General features: G+C 55.7%; 3 protein-coding genes across 3 annotated transcripts; 1 reads left to right on the top strand and 2 right to left on the bottom strand.

Moving 5' to 3' along the window:
- Window positions 1-564: 564 nt before the first annotated feature.
- RPO21 (DNA-directed RNA polymerase II core subunit RPO21) lies at window positions 565-8,049 on the bottom strand. The gene is made up of 17 exons (XM_076640135.1): window positions 7,644-8,049; window positions 7,529-7,573; window positions 7,211-7,409; window positions 7,005-7,075; window positions 6,635-6,883; window positions 6,171-6,494; window positions 5,818-6,064; window positions 5,564-5,741; window positions 5,394-5,493; window positions 5,261-5,310; window positions 5,125-5,185; window positions 4,200-5,021; window positions 1,958-4,090; window positions 1,704-1,852; window positions 1,470-1,616; window positions 1,380-1,391; window positions 565-1,296 (listed from the first exon to the last, which is right to left on the bottom strand). Exons 1-17 carry the CDS (start codon window positions 7,686-7,688, stop codon window positions 1,002-1,004), a joined length of 5,127 nt encoding a protein of 1,708 aa, XP_076497519.1. The 5' UTR covers window positions 7,689-8,049; the 3' UTR covers window positions 565-1,001.
- Window positions 8,050-8,164: 115 nt separating this feature from the next.
- On the top strand, window positions 8,165-9,923 carry BDY24DRAFT_339617 (uncharacterized protein; the record flags this gene model as incomplete). Its single annotated transcript, XM_076637373.1, has 6 exons — window positions 8,165-8,213; window positions 8,299-8,465; window positions 8,738-8,836; window positions 8,930-9,050; window positions 9,173-9,446; window positions 9,545-9,923. Coding segments are annotated over 6 exons (1,089 nt in total), but the record flags the coding sequence as incomplete, so codon positions are not given.
- Window positions 9,924-11,685: 1,762 nt separating this feature from the next.
- BDY24DRAFT_36560 (putative acyl-protein thioesterase-1) lies at window positions 11,686-13,204 on the bottom strand. The gene is made up of 6 exons (XM_076637934.1): window positions 13,011-13,204; window positions 12,874-12,919; window positions 12,529-12,745; window positions 12,229-12,438; window positions 11,985-12,135; window positions 11,686-11,908 (listed from the first exon to the last, which is right to left on the bottom strand). The coding sequence occupies exons 1-6, from the start codon at window positions 13,106-13,108 to the stop codon at window positions 11,881-11,883; spliced, it is 750 nt and encodes a 249-aa protein (XP_076497517.1). The 5' UTR covers window positions 13,109-13,204; the 3' UTR covers window positions 11,686-11,880.
- Window positions 13,205-13,490: the final 286 nt, after the last annotated feature.

Below are 13,490 nucleotides of genomic sequence, written 5' to 3'. Positions count from 1 at the left end.
TCTCTTTGCCCTCGTCTGCATTAGTCTGTACCTTTTTGAGCCTGGGCCCTTGGAAGAGAAGAGAAGAGAGGGAGTTCTTCCGCTCGCAAAAGGGAGCGGTTGACATAGATACCTAGTCTGCGACGTCCTCTCGTTCGGGCAGAAGGGAACCGAAAACGAGACCATCTTAGAGCGCGTCCACGCCTTCCCTGGCCTCCAACTTTAAGTCGATTGTGCCAGCAACCAGAGATCTGAGCAGGCGAAACGTTTCTAAACTCGCTAGAAAGTTGAAAAGATCTTCCGACCCTCGGCTGGCGAGAAAGCTGAGTACATGCGCGTCCGCTCCGACCGCCCTCTCTCCCTTCCCGTCTTTGCTTCCCTCCCGTTTACCGCCTCGAGAGGAGGGCACCTATCATCTCCTCGCACCTTTCACCATCGGTCTATGCCCTCTCTCGCTTCACACCCATACCTCCTCTCTCTTTTCGTGAGCTCGACCAACACGCCGCCGCGTCTCTCGCTCCTCCTTTCCTCTTTCCTTTCCCTCTTCGTTTCGTTTCGTTTCTCTTCCCTTTCCAGGCCGACTCCTCCAAAAGAACAAACTTGTAGTAATGTACTCTCTACAAAGTCGAAACAGAAAAAAAATAAAAGAAAGAGAGAGAGAACGAGGAGCGAGAAGAAACGAGACGAAGGTCGACGCTACTACTCCTACTGCGACTCAAAAAAAGACAGAAACTAGACCGAGACCAAAAACCAAAACCGAACCGACGATCCCACACCCTTTCCTCTCAACTCAGCCTCGCTGAACTACTTCTTCCAACTAGGCGACGCCGCCGACCCACTTCCCGCCGCCTTCTTCTTCCACGAAGGCACCGAGCTCGATCCGTTGGCGTTCGGGCTGCCGACGACGGGGGATCGAGGTGAGAAGGAGGGACTTGCTGGGGAGAAGGTTGGGGAGGCAGGAGAGTAGGTGGGGGAGGCTGGGGAGAAGGCGGGAGCTGCGAAGAGAAGAAACGAACGTGAGGTCAGCGAATCGTTCTTCGTTTTGAGAGATCAAAGAGACGAGAAAACTTACAAGCAGGCGAGTACGTCGGACTGGCAGGCGACATCCTCGAGGGTCCTCCTGTAGGCGAAGTAGGCGAGTAACCGAACCGAGGGCTTGCAGGGGAGTAGTGCAGCTGAGGAGAGGAGGGAGAGTAGTTGGGGGACGCGGGTGAGAAGGAAGGCGAAGCGGGAGAAAAGGAGGGCGACGCTGGCGAGAAGGAAGGAGATGCTGGACTGAAAGATGGAGATGCTGGGGAGAAGCTTGGGGAAGCGGGACTGCAGGAGGAAAAGAAAGAGAGAAGGAGAGGTCAGACGCGTGAAGAAGAGAGACCGAGCAGTTTGTTTCGACAAGAACGAACCTGAACGAAGGACTGTGAGAAGGAGAAAGATTCGAGGTCAGCTAAGCCGATTGTCGAACGAACACGAGGAAGAAGTGAAGCTAGACTCACGAGGAAGGACTGTAAAGGGGAGAAGCAGCCTGACCCGCTCTCGAGGCGAACGGCGAGCTCGAGAAGGGGGAAGCTCCGAAGGGACTCGTCGCCGTGTGGAAGGGAGATTGAGGCATGAAGGGTGAAGTAGGAGAGTACGAGGGAGATCTGATTCGTTGTGAAGGAAAGACAGAACGAAGTCAGCAAAGGAGAAGACGCGTCGAAGATCGAAATCCAGAGGAGAGTTCAACTCACGTTGGCGAGTATCCCGTTGCAGGACTCATTCCACCCAGCGCACCCATAGGACTCTGACCGAACGAGAGGTAGTTGAACGCTCCGGCTTCGTCTCCTCCCGTCTGATGTCCCATGGGAGAGAAGGCAGCTCCAGCGTCGGCGACGAATTGCTAAACGAGCGCAAGGAATGAAGAGAAGATCAGTCAGTTGGGTGATTTTCTTTCGAGATCGAGGCAGAGAACGAAAGAGGGTTTGAAAGCAGAGCATGAACTCACGTTGTAAGGCGACCCTTGCTCGTAAGGCGTCGCTCCTCCTCCTGGTCCAGGCGTCATCCCTCCCTCCGCTCTCGCCGCCATCATCGCAGCGATAGGCAGCCGATGATCGATCACCACATCCTTCAACATCTCCATATCCAAGCTCACGTCGAACGCTCCCGTCCCCATGTGAGCGACCTGTCCCAGCAAGACGTTCTCCGCCACTCCCTGACAGTCGTCCACGTCTCCAATCGCCGCCGCCTCCATCAGGATCTCGACCGTCTCCTCGAACGAACACCTCGAGAGGGCTCCCGCGTCGGTCCTGTTGATTCCGTGACGGGTGATGGACATGAGCTTCCCTCGTTGGGTCATGAGGTCGCAGAGGAGGGAGAGATGTCGGTAGTTGACGTAGGATCCTCCGAACGAGATGACGAGGTGAAGTTCCGAGTAGAGGGCGGCTCGTCCTGCTTCGACTCCGAGGGTGTCGTAGATCTCGACGCAGTTGTTGGAGTAGGTTCGAACGGCGTCGACTCCATCGACGGCGAGGACTCGTTTGAAGTTGGATCCGTCGGTTTCGAGGTACCACTCCTTGACCTTCTCCCACTGTCCTCGGTTCGAGACCTCCTGCAGACGATCGTCCTTGTTGGTCATGAAGACTCGAGTGATTCCGTTGATTCCCTTGAGATCGATCTTGTCGAGGAGTTCGGCTTCGAGCTTCTGGAGGAACATGTCCTCGTTCTCCTGGATGTCGGGATCGTTCTTGTCGGCGTCCTCGCTGATGGTCCTGCATCGAAGGATGAGCTTCTCCGAGTTCTGATCCGAGTAGATGACGTGAAGGTCGTCGGCGAACTTCTCCTGGATCTTCCTCGCAACGGCGTCGATCTCGAGATCCTTGTCGAGCATCTTCGCTCGGTCGAGCTCGAGTCGAAGGACCCACGGCGACATCCTCTCGAGCTTCTCCTCGATTCCCTCGTCGGGCATGGCGAAGAACTGTTCGACGAACTCCTTGTCCTCCTCGACGTTGGTTTGATCCGGATCCGGGTCGAAGATGATCTCGACGGCGGCGGTGACGGTTCGAAGGGTAGCGTGCTCGAGTTCCGTCTGAACCGACTTGGCCATGAGTTGATCTCCTCGGTACTCTGGGGTGAGGAAGACCGAGAGGGAAGGCGTCTTGATGTTGACGGCGACGTTCATGACCTCCTTGAGACGAGGGACTCCGAGCGTGACGTTCTTCGACGAGACTCCAGCGTAATGGAACGTGTTGAGCGTCATCTGGGTCGCTGGTTCTCCAATCGACTGAGCGGCGAGCACTCCGCACATCTCTCCTGCGTTGACGATCGACTGGTTGAACTTGGTCTCGATTTCTCCGCAGACCCAGTCGAAGACCTCCTTGTTGAGGTGGTGCTCGACGAGAACGACTCGGGTGGCGAGGTTGGACCGAAGGAGGATCCGGAAGAGGAGCGTCGAGTTGACCTGAGCCTCGAGAGCGAGGTTGTCCTCTCCTCGAACGACGATGAGACGTTCTCCGAGCTCGTGGACCTTCTCGATGATGTAGGCTGGTTCGAGGTCGCTGGGTTTCCGAGTGTCGAGGTGGAAGATCTGCTGTCCGTTCTGGATGATTCGACTGATGTTGACCGGGAGAGGAACCGACGAGAGGTTGTCCTTCATGATGAACGTTCGAAGAAGACGACGATCGTCGAGGAGTCGTGCCCACTCCTCGTCGAGAAGCTCCTGGAGATCCGCCGACGTCGCGTCGATTCCGACCTGGACGACCTTGGACGGGAATCGAGCTCGAGGGTCGAGAACGTCGACTCGGTACTTGTCCTCGAAGGCTTGATCGTCGAGCCTGTTTCCGTGAAGGGTTTGGTTCTCCATGAAGGCGGCGTCCATTCCGTCCTCTCCGTAGACGAACTGAAGGATGTCTCCGCTGGCGTTTCGAACGGTTCCGTCGTAGCAGACCTTGACGTCCTCGAGAGCCTTGACGAGACGACGTTGGATGTATCCCGTCTCGGCGGTCTTGATGGCGGTATCGATGAGACCTTCTCGTCCTCCCATGGCGTGGAAGAAGAACTCGGAGGGAGTGAGTCCTCGGAGGTACGAGTTCTCGACGAATCCTCTCGACTCGGTTCCGTAGTCGTCCTTAGCGAAGTGAGGCTGAGGAAAGAGAGAGGAAAGAAACGACGCGTCAACAAACAGTTCTCGACGAGAAGAGCTCGAAGGAAAAGAGAAAGAAAGAGTGAGAGAAGAAGGAAAGACGACTCACGAGAGTTCGATGACGGAAACCGAAAGGGATTCGCTTTCCCTCGACGATCTGCTGTCCTACGACTCCTGACATCTGCGAAATATTGATGAACGATCCCTTGGATCCGGAGACGACCATCTGCTTGACGTTGTTGGCGTCCTTGAGGTTCTTCTGACCAGCCTTTCCGGCGAAATCTCGAGCCTCGTTGAGGAGCTTGGTCGCCTCCGCCTCGAACGTCTCTCGAATCGTCATTCCGGGCTGCCTCTTGATAGCGTCGAGCTCTCCGTCCTTGATGAGCTGGAGGACTCCGTCCTTGGCCTCCTTGAGTCGGTTCGAGATCGAGTCCATCGTTCCTCGATCGGCGATGGTGTCTCCAATTCCGACTGAGAATCCGTTGTGGAAGAGCCAGTAGTTGATGACGAGCTGACACGTTGAGATCCAGTCTCGAGCGGCCTCGGGTCCCTTCTCCCTGAAGATAACGTCGATGAATCCGTTGGCTGAGGCTCCGGCCATCTTCTTGATGATGATCCCGCAGATGAGCTCTCCGTTCTCGACGATGACCTCCTCGTCCTCGACATGATTCGGCGAAGGGACGTCGGCTCGTTTGGCGATGTTGATTCCCTTCGGGAGCGTCATGCTGAGGATCTGCTTCCCTGACCAGAGCGGCTTCGGCTTGATGATGCACGGCGTCGGGATCGATCCGTCCCAGTTGGGAAGCCAGAGGAGGATGTTCTGAACCTGAGCCCACTCGAGGAAGGTGTCTCGAAGCGTGAACTTCCTGACTCCGAGGAGGGTGTCCTGGACGATACCCATGACGGGCTTGTTGGCTTGGGGAGAGATAATCTGAGAAGGAGGGAACGAGAATGGAGGGGAGAGCGGGAAGGGAGGGTGAGTTGGGAGACGAGACGAGAGACGAGCGAGCGAATGCAGATAAAAAAAAACGTACCTGACGAGGTACCCAGGCGATCTGACTAAGCTCTGCTCGAGTTTCCTCGGATTGAGGGACGCTGAAGAGTGGGAAGAAGGAGAGAGGGAGAGGTCAGCAACGTTCTCGACGTCTCGACGTCTCGAGCCGAACGTACTGCAAGTTCATCTCGTCTCCATCGAAATCGGCGTTATAAGGGGAAGTGACCTGAAGAACGAAGAGTGAGGAACGAAGGTCAGCTCGAGGAAATCGAAACGGAAGAGAATCGAGACGCGACGAGAAGAACGAACCGAGAGATTCAGTCGGAAAGTCGAGTAAGGCATGACCTTGACTCGATGGCACATCATGGACATCTTGTGAAGCGAAGGCTGTCGGTTGAAGAGGATGAAGCTGAAGAACAGAACGAAACAGTCAGCTTCGAGGTCGAAGGTCGAAGGAGGGAAGACGAGACGAGACTCACTCTCCGTCCTTGAGATGTCGCTCGACGATCCAACCGTACTGAAGAGCACAAGCGTTGTTCTTGTTGTACCTCAAATCGATCCTCTCTCCCGTATCTCGAAGGACATATCGAGCTCCAGGGTGGTTCTGAGGTCCTTGGTTGACGAGTTCTTGGAGGTGGGAGATGTTGTAAGGAGTGACTGTTCGAAACGAAAGGGAGGACGGTTTAGCGCTTCGTTCTTCGTTCGAACCCGGTCGGTGGAGACAGAAACTCACCTCGTTCTGGGTAGGTAAGCGTCATAGCGATACTCTTGGGAACTCCGACTTGATCGAGCTGAAGGTTGGGATCTCCGGTGATGACTGTTCGAGCAGAGAAGTCGACTCGCTTTCCCATCAGGTTTCCTCGCAGACGACCTTCCTTTCCCTTCAGACGAGCTCGGATAGCTTTGACGGGTCGACCAGACTTCTGCATCGCTTGAGGAATACCGGCGATGTCGTTGTCCATGTAGGTGGCGACGTGGTACTGAGAGAGGAGAAAAAGAGAAGCGTCGGAGGGAAGGAAGGAGGTCAGGGAACGAAGCTCAACGCGTCGGCCCTTACGGCCCTTCCCCTTTCAAACCTCAACTCACCTGAAGCAGCTGCTCAAACTCCTGAATAAGATGAGGAGGAGCTCCCTCCTGCTCCATCGTCCTCACTCGCATGCTGGCCTTGAGGATCTCGGCGAGCTTGAAGGTCAGATCGTCCTCGGATCGCATGGCTCCTCCGTCGACGGCGATGGAAGGTCGAACCGGTGGAGGTGGAACGGGGAGAACGGTGAGAATCATCCAGTCTGGACGAGCAAACTCTTCGGAGAGACCCATGATGCGAAGATCGTCCGAGGACATCTTGCGAAGGAGTTGATGGACGTCCGAGGCTGGGAAAGGTCGCTTCTCGGGTTGAGTCATCTTGTTGTCCTGGTAGAGACGGGCGAAGAAGAAGAACGAGAAGTAGATGGTGAGTATGGAAACGGCTCCACCGCTTGACGAAGAGGCGAAGCGAAGGAGGGGAGAGGGAGGAGAGAGCGAAGGAGGGAGAGATGGAAAGCTGAACGAACCTCATCGTCCTCCTTCCCCTTCTTGTACACCATAAACAGCTTCAGACCCTCCTTCCTAATCACCGGCTGCACATGCCCACACCCTCCGTGACCAAACCCATCCGGTTCCACCGGTGCTCCCTCCTCCTGATCCTCTCGCTTCGGCTCGTCCGTCTCACACGACGTCTTTCCCTTCGCTCGCTCCCAGATGTACTTGAGACGATCCTTGGCTGGTATCCGCTTGACGAGTTGACGGATGACGGGGTCGCGCTGTAGTCGAGAGAAGGGAAGATGGAGAACAAGGAACGGCGTAAGAACCAGTGCGAGAGAAGGCGACGAATGGGAAGGAGAAGGGAGGAAGGAAGGGAAGGAAGGAAGGGAGAGAACGAACGTCGTCGACCTTGAGTTTCGCACAGTTCACACAGATGCACTCGAGGATCTTCTTGACCTTGATCATGAATCCTGTAGATTCCAACGACCAAAGAGGTAATAAAGAGTCAGTATCCTCGCCACCACCCCAACCTTCAGCCGACAAAAGACTCGAGAAGAAGAACGAGCTCCTCCTTCTCCTTCCTTCGCGTCCCTCTCTCGACTCACCGATATGGAAAACAGGTCTGGCCAACTCGATGTGACCGAAATGTCCTGGACACTCCTGCATGCCCTCTCCACAGGTCTCGCACTTGAAGTTCCTATCGATCGTTCCGAGTTTGGGATCCATGAGACCTCCTCGCTTGGGTCTGGCTGTCGCCTCGTCCATGACTTCTGGATACTCGATCAATCCGACCGAGTAGGCTTTCTGTTTTATCCCAGAGCCAGAGAGTTGTGGTTAGCAATCTTTTGGATGGGATTGCAAGAACGACAACAGACGGAGGGGAGGGAGGAGGGAGGAGGGGAAGGAGAAGGAGGAGAACGAACGATCTCCTCTGGAGAGAGGATTCCAAACTGGATCTCTGTGATCACCTGGAGGAGGAGAGAGAACGAGAAGAAGAGTCAGTATACAGACTGCGGATAGAGAGAATGATGAACTCACCTTGACCGGAGCCGACGAGTGGGAGAACCCTTGTCCGAGAGGCATCCTGAGGAAGGAGGAGGTGGTGGAAGGAGAGGAAAGAGGGAGGTTGGGTGGTTTGTAGAGAGCGGAAGGAGTTGTTTATCGATTCGGGCTGCCTAGGTCGATGGTGAAAAGTCTATTCTCTGGTTTTGAGGTCTTGATTGTCGTATAAAGATAGGATGCGAACCGAGAAGGAGGGGAGGGGAAGAAGGAGAAGGGAGGAAGGAGGGGATCGAAGGGAGGACTTGTTGTCGAGCCTTGGAGGCTTGTTCTTGTTGTTGTTTCGAGTGGATCTGCCAGTGAAGGCGGCCCTTTTGACTGAGAGAAGAGGAGAGGGGAGGGGGAGGGGGAGCTTCTTGTCGTGGAAGCTGAGGAGGTGGACGACAGAGGGAGAAGAGAAGAGCTCGAGTCGTCCGAAAGGCGAAACGAGAGAACGGCTCGATTGATTCCTCTCGTTTCCCTCCCAACGACCAGTACTCTTTTTCCTTCTCCTTTTCTGAACTATGGCCTCGTGGATATGGGCTGCTTCTCCATTCGATCTCTTAGTCGGTGAGTCTCTCGCCACCACCTTCCGCCTCTCTCGCTGACCATCGTCCCTTCCGCTCCTCCTCTCCTCTCCTTCCTTCTTCCACAGACAAGGCTACTTCGCCGAACCTCCCCATAGGGACTGAGGACATCGCTACTTCTCTCGAGATTGCCGATCAGATTCGAGCGAAATCGGTTCTTCCCAAAGCAGCCGTCGCTTCTCTCAAGAGGAAGGTCGGAGACAAGAACCCAAACGTCCAGAAGCTCTCGTTTGGAGTGAGTCCTCCCTCCCTTCCCCTTTCTCTCTCGACCTCCTCGGTCTTTAGGAGAGCTCTATCGACATTCCGCCCATCCGTCCTCGAAAAAAAATCTCGCTCAAAAGCTCAAGGGAAGCGAGCGAGATCGAAGCTCGTGCTCCTCCACGTCAGCGGAGCCATCTCGTCAACCGAGAGATGGTCGATGCGAACCACCCTCTAGAAGCACTCGTAGAACCTCCCTCTCGTACACGCGAGTGCTGACTCCTCTCCTCTATCTCGTCTTGTTTCCAGCTTATCGATTGCTGCATCAAGAACGGAGGAGATCACTTTCTCGCAGAGGTCGCCGCCAGGGACTTCATCGACAACCTCGCTTCCATCCTCAAGCTTCAGGTGAGCTCAGTTTCACCTATATCTCTCTTCTCGGGCTTGCATCGTCTTCCTTGGAGCTGACTTGATCTTATCTATTCTCTTCACGCCTTGAAGTCTACCAACGCGGAAGTCAAACGAGTCGGACTCGACCTCTTCCAGCAATGGGCTCTCGCCTTTCAATCCAAACCAGAGCTCAGTTATGTCTGCGAGGTCTACAGAGGAATGAAGGATGAAGGTACGTTCTCCTCCTTCTTCCTACCGCCATCCCATTCTGCTCTCTCAGCTCAGAGGAAGAGCTGGTTCCTCTGACGGAAACGGTCGAGCTCACCAATCCTCCGTCCCTTCCCTCTTGAACAGGCATCAGCTTCCCTCCTCCTCCCACCATCTCCAACGCCGCCGCTCTCCTCTCCACCTCGACAGCTCCAGCCTGGATAGACTCGGAAGTCTGCCTTCGATGTCGAACTCCCTTCTCTTTCACCAACAGGAAGCACCACTGTCGAAACTGTGGGAAGGTGTTCGATCAAGGGTGCTCAAGCCATTTGATGCCTCTTCCTCACTTTGGGATCGTCGAGGAGGTCAGGGTCTGTGATGGATGCTGGGGGAAGAGTAAGACGGGTGGGTTGGCTAAGCAGTGCGTACAGCTCTTCCCCTTCTCGTTCTCGTGCGACCTTCGGAGAGCTTCGAGCTCGAAGCTCACACCTTCCTTCCCTCCACCACCCGTTCACCCAGAGCATCTCTCCTCCACGCCCAAAAACAAGCAGCAGCAGGTCCCGCTCCAGCCATCCCTCGGAAATCCCATCACCCAGACTCCGACCTCGCTCGAGCCATCGCCCTCTCCCTCGCCGAATCCCAAGCCTCCTCTGGAACCAACCGACCTGGCTTCGTCCCTACCGTCAGCGAACCTCCCATCCGAGGAGGAAGGAAAGAGGAAGGAACCGATGGGGAGGAGGATGAGGATCTGAGAGCGGCGATCGAGGCGAGTTTGAAGGAGATGAGGGACGCGCCGAGTGCGCCCGTTGGAGTAGGAGAGGAGGGAGGAGGGGAGGAGAGGAGATCTGTGAGTTCTGCGTTCGCTTTCTCTGTCGTAGGGCGAAGGGGCTTGCCGTGAGACTCGATAGCTGACGGGTTTTTTCCCCTTGTTTCGATCTTCAGTACGTCAACCCCGTCGAGCTCACACCGAGGGAGACAGACGCGATCTTGACGTTCTCGCAGACGATCGAGCAGGCTGCGAGGCAGGGAGAACCGGATCTGAGGAGGTACCCTCATGCTCACGAGCTCTACGGGAATGCGAGTGGGCTGAGAGGGAAATTGGGAGAGGGGTTGAACGAGGCGGGAAGGAAGGAATGTGAGTCTCTTCGCCTTCTTTTTCTCTCGAAGTCGAAGAACGGCTTCGATGCGAACACGAGCTCACCTTCGTCCCTCTCCTCTTTCGAAACCTTTTTAACCTCAGACGTCCTCAACGAGATGCAGGGAAAGCTCTCCTCGGCGGTCAAGCTCTACGATCAACTCCTCAGCGAACAGCACGCTCACTCGGAGCGACAGCGCCAGCAGTACGAGCAGCAACACTACCAGCAGCAGCAGAGCTACGGAGGATACGCTCCTTACGGTCAACCTCCTTCTCAGTACAATCAGCAGCAGCCTTACCAAGGCTACGGAGCTCAGCCCTCGAACGGAGGAGGATGGGAGAACGGCGCGTCGTCGTCTCAGCAGCAGCAGCAGCCTTGGGCGGGAGGCTACCCTCAGCAGTCTCCTTACGGCCAACCGAACCCCTGGGGATCGCCACAGCACACCCCAACGCCTCAGCAGCAGCAGTACCACCAGCAAGCTCCTCCTCCTCATTCCTCCTCTTCCCCGTACCCTCAACAACAACCTCAACCTTCCTCCGTCTACCCTTCCCTCCCTGCCTCCACTCCTCAATCTAACGAACAACCATCTCAACCCTACCAACCCAACCCTCAAGCTCAGTCATGGGCTCCTCAACCCGATCCGAACGCTCAAGCCTGGACTCCTCCTCCCCAGCAGCAGCAGCAGCAGCACCCCGACCAGCAGCAGCAGCAATACATCTGGGATCCCAATCAGAACTCATGGGTCATCGTTGGTCCCTCGCCGTCGTCGAATCAACCTCAACAACAACACCCTCCTCTCGAACGGTCGACGTCGATGGCTTCTTCGACCGGAATCGCCAGCGCTCCTCCTCCACCCGGTCCCGAAGAGCAGCAACCTCGCTCCCCAATCGCTCAGCAACAACAACAGCTGCAGTCCTTCCCATCAGCATCGAACCCCTACCCTTCGGAACCTCCCTCCACCACCCAGCCTTCCCTCAACCCAAACGCGTCGCCTTGGACGCCCGCTTCCGCCTCCACTTCAACACCAACGACCAACTACTCTTCCTCCTCACCTTACGAGCAACCTAACGTTACCTTCCCTCCATCAGCAACTCCACACGACCCTTACGCCCAACCCTCCTACCCATCTCAACCTCAGCCTCCTCCACCAACCCAAACCCTCTCCTACCAGTACCAACCTCCTCCACCTCAACAACAGCAGTATCCAGCAGCAGCAGCGGCCGCTTTCCCGTCGGTACCGAACCACGGACTCTTCCCGGAGGTGCCCAACGTGCCGTTCGAGACGACGAAGAAGGAGGTGGTCGTGGTGGAGGACTTGATAGCTTTGTGAGCGGGCGGAGAGGGAGGCAGATGAAGGAGATATTGTTTTTAGTGTGGTGGTTTTCGAGTAGTGTAGTTTTCGTTGAGTTTCGATGACGGCTTTTGTTTTTTTGAGAGAGCAGGGAGACGAGAGGAAGAGAGGAGTGAGACGCGTTCCTGCCTTCGTTCGTCGAAAGAGGTTCTTCGTTCTAAGGCTTCCGTCTGAGGACGTAAGGTGAAGGATAACAAAGGATACGATGTGGTTGAGACTCTTGTGTGGGAGCCAGTCTCGAACAGAGGAGAACAGAAACGGAGAGAGAGAGTGGAGGACGTTCGTTATCGCGACGCGTCAAAGTTCTAAAACCAACTCGAGATACACCATGTCTATAGATCGAGAAGAGTAGAATCTGGCATCTGTATCTAAATAGGAGGGAGAACCTCAGTGAGCCTGAGTGAAGCGAAATGGAAGAAGAGGCGTCAGAGAGAAAAGGAGAATCGAAGGAAGGGAGGAAAGCAAGACCCACCATTGAGCGAGATGCTTCAACTCCTCAGGCGATGACGAATGTCCCATACCAGGGTAGCTCTCGAATCGGCATCCTGGACCAGAAACGGTCCCGGCAGGGACGGTCTTGAAACCCAAGTCTCCCGTCATGAGCTTGATGGACGCGTTTCCGACTGATCGGAAAGAAACGAACGCGACGTGGAGAAGGAAAGGTCAGCTCGAGCTGCCTGAGTACCGTTGACAAACCAGTCATTCCTTCAACTCACACTGCCAGTTAACGACCTGATCAGCCTTTCCGTGACCCCAGAAGATAGGCAGGTTCTTAGCTCCATCGTGAAGTCTTCCCTCGATGCTCGTCCTCAAAGGCAGCCACCCCGAGAGGGCCACGACTCCTCCGACAGCCTTCGCGATCTCCTTGCCTCGCTGAGTATCGTTCTCGGGTTTGGTGAGACCGGCGAGGAGTCCGACGGCGCATCCTGAAGCGAGAGGAAGAACGAGAGGGTGAGCGTCGCGTCGTAAGAGGGGTCCTCCGACGGGACTCAGCTTCGTTTAGGATGATTGCTCACCTTGGGAGAAGCCTCCAACTACAGTCCTTCCTGGGGAGAGATCGAGAGATGACTGGAGAACGATAGACTGGATGGCGGAGGCGGAGGAGGTGAGGCCAGCGACGTCCTCTGAAGCAGCATCGGTGAGCTTCTCGAGGGAGGAAAGATCGAACCAAGCGGGCATCGACTGTCCGTACGCGAGAGTGATGGGGAGTTCAGGAGCGTTGGGGAGGATCCACTGGTGGTAGGGAAGGTGCAGGGACAAAGGCGGCCAAGGTTCAGCCCACCGAGCCCTCCTGGAGATCCTTTCCTTCGATTCGAAGGGAGCTCTGCATCAGGGACCATTGAGATCTTTGTGAAGCTTACCTTGACGTAAGGAAGAGCTGGAGCGAGCATCTTTGCGACTGGGAGCCTGTACAAAGGGGGAATGGACGAGAGGAGTGACGGTGAGCTCGCAATCTCCTTCCCTCGAGGCTGAGATGGAAACGAGCGAAAGAACGTACCAGCCGGCTCCAGAATCTCCAAGACCGTGAGCAAAGACGACGGTGGCGGTGTGCTTAGCGGTGGGAGCGACCGTCAGGTAGGTGAGAGGGGAGACCATCTTGTTGAGGGAGGGAAGGTCGAGAGGAGGAGGGAAGGGAGGAAGGAGGGCTGTCGTCGGCTGCTTGGACGAGAGGAGCGAATAGACGAGAGCGAGAGCGATGAAGACGGAGAGACAGAGGAAGAGACTGGGTACCTTCTTGAAGTTAAACGTCTTTGGTCGAGTTTCGGAGGTGTTGGGCGGTAGGTAGCATTCAATAGACGAAATGTTCCTCGAATGCAAAGCAAGGTGAAACGAGTCTGTAACGAAAATCGAGCCGCAGCGAAACCCGCAAATCAACGATCTTCAAGCAAATATAAGGCAGGTGGGAGGGTGGGATAAGGCAAATAAGGCAAGTGGGATAGGGCAGGATAAGGCAAGGATATGGCAGAGCGAGCGAAAA

The sequence above is a fragment of the Mrakia frigida genome (assembly GCF_051309035.1).
Source record: "Mrakia frigida strain ATCC 22029 unplaced genomic scaffold BDY24scaffold_12, whole genome shotgun sequence".
Taxonomy (NCBI): domain Eukaryota; kingdom Fungi; phylum Basidiomycota; class Tremellomycetes; order Cystofilobasidiales; family Mrakiaceae; genus Mrakia; species Mrakia frigida.
This window is presented reverse-complemented; position numbering and strand designations above follow the sequence as displayed.

What these genes read in the sequence shown, in the direction of transcription:
- RPO21 (XM_076640135.1), bottom strand. Translation starts at nt 7,688, where the DNA reads ATGCCTCTCGGACAAGGGTTCTCCCACTCGTCGGCTCCGGTCAAG. An exon ending in AGGGGAAGGAGGACGATGAG is followed by an intron (nt 6,495 to 6,634) that starts GTTCGTTCAGCT and finishes CGTCTCTACCAG; the next exon opens with GACAACAAGATGACTCAACC. An exon ending in GCTTACCTACCCAGAACGAG is followed by an intron (nt 5,742 to 5,817) that starts GTGAGTTTCTGT and finishes CGTTTCGAACAG; the next exon opens with TCACTCCTTACAACATCTCC.
- BDY24DRAFT_36560 (XM_076637934.1), bottom strand. Translation starts at nt 13,108, where the DNA reads ATGGTCTCCCCTCTCACCTACCTGACGGTCGCTCCCACCGCTAAGCAC. An exon ending in GGAGATTCTGGAGCCGGCTG is followed by an intron (nt 12,920 to 13,010) that starts GTACGTTCTTTC and finishes CCCTTTGTACAG; the next exon opens with GCTCCCAGTCGCAAAGATGC. An exon ending in TTGAAGCATCTCGCTCAATG is followed by an intron (nt 11,909 to 11,984) that starts GTGGGTCTTGCT and finishes CGCTTCACTCAG; the next exon opens with GCTCACTGAGGTTCTCCCTC.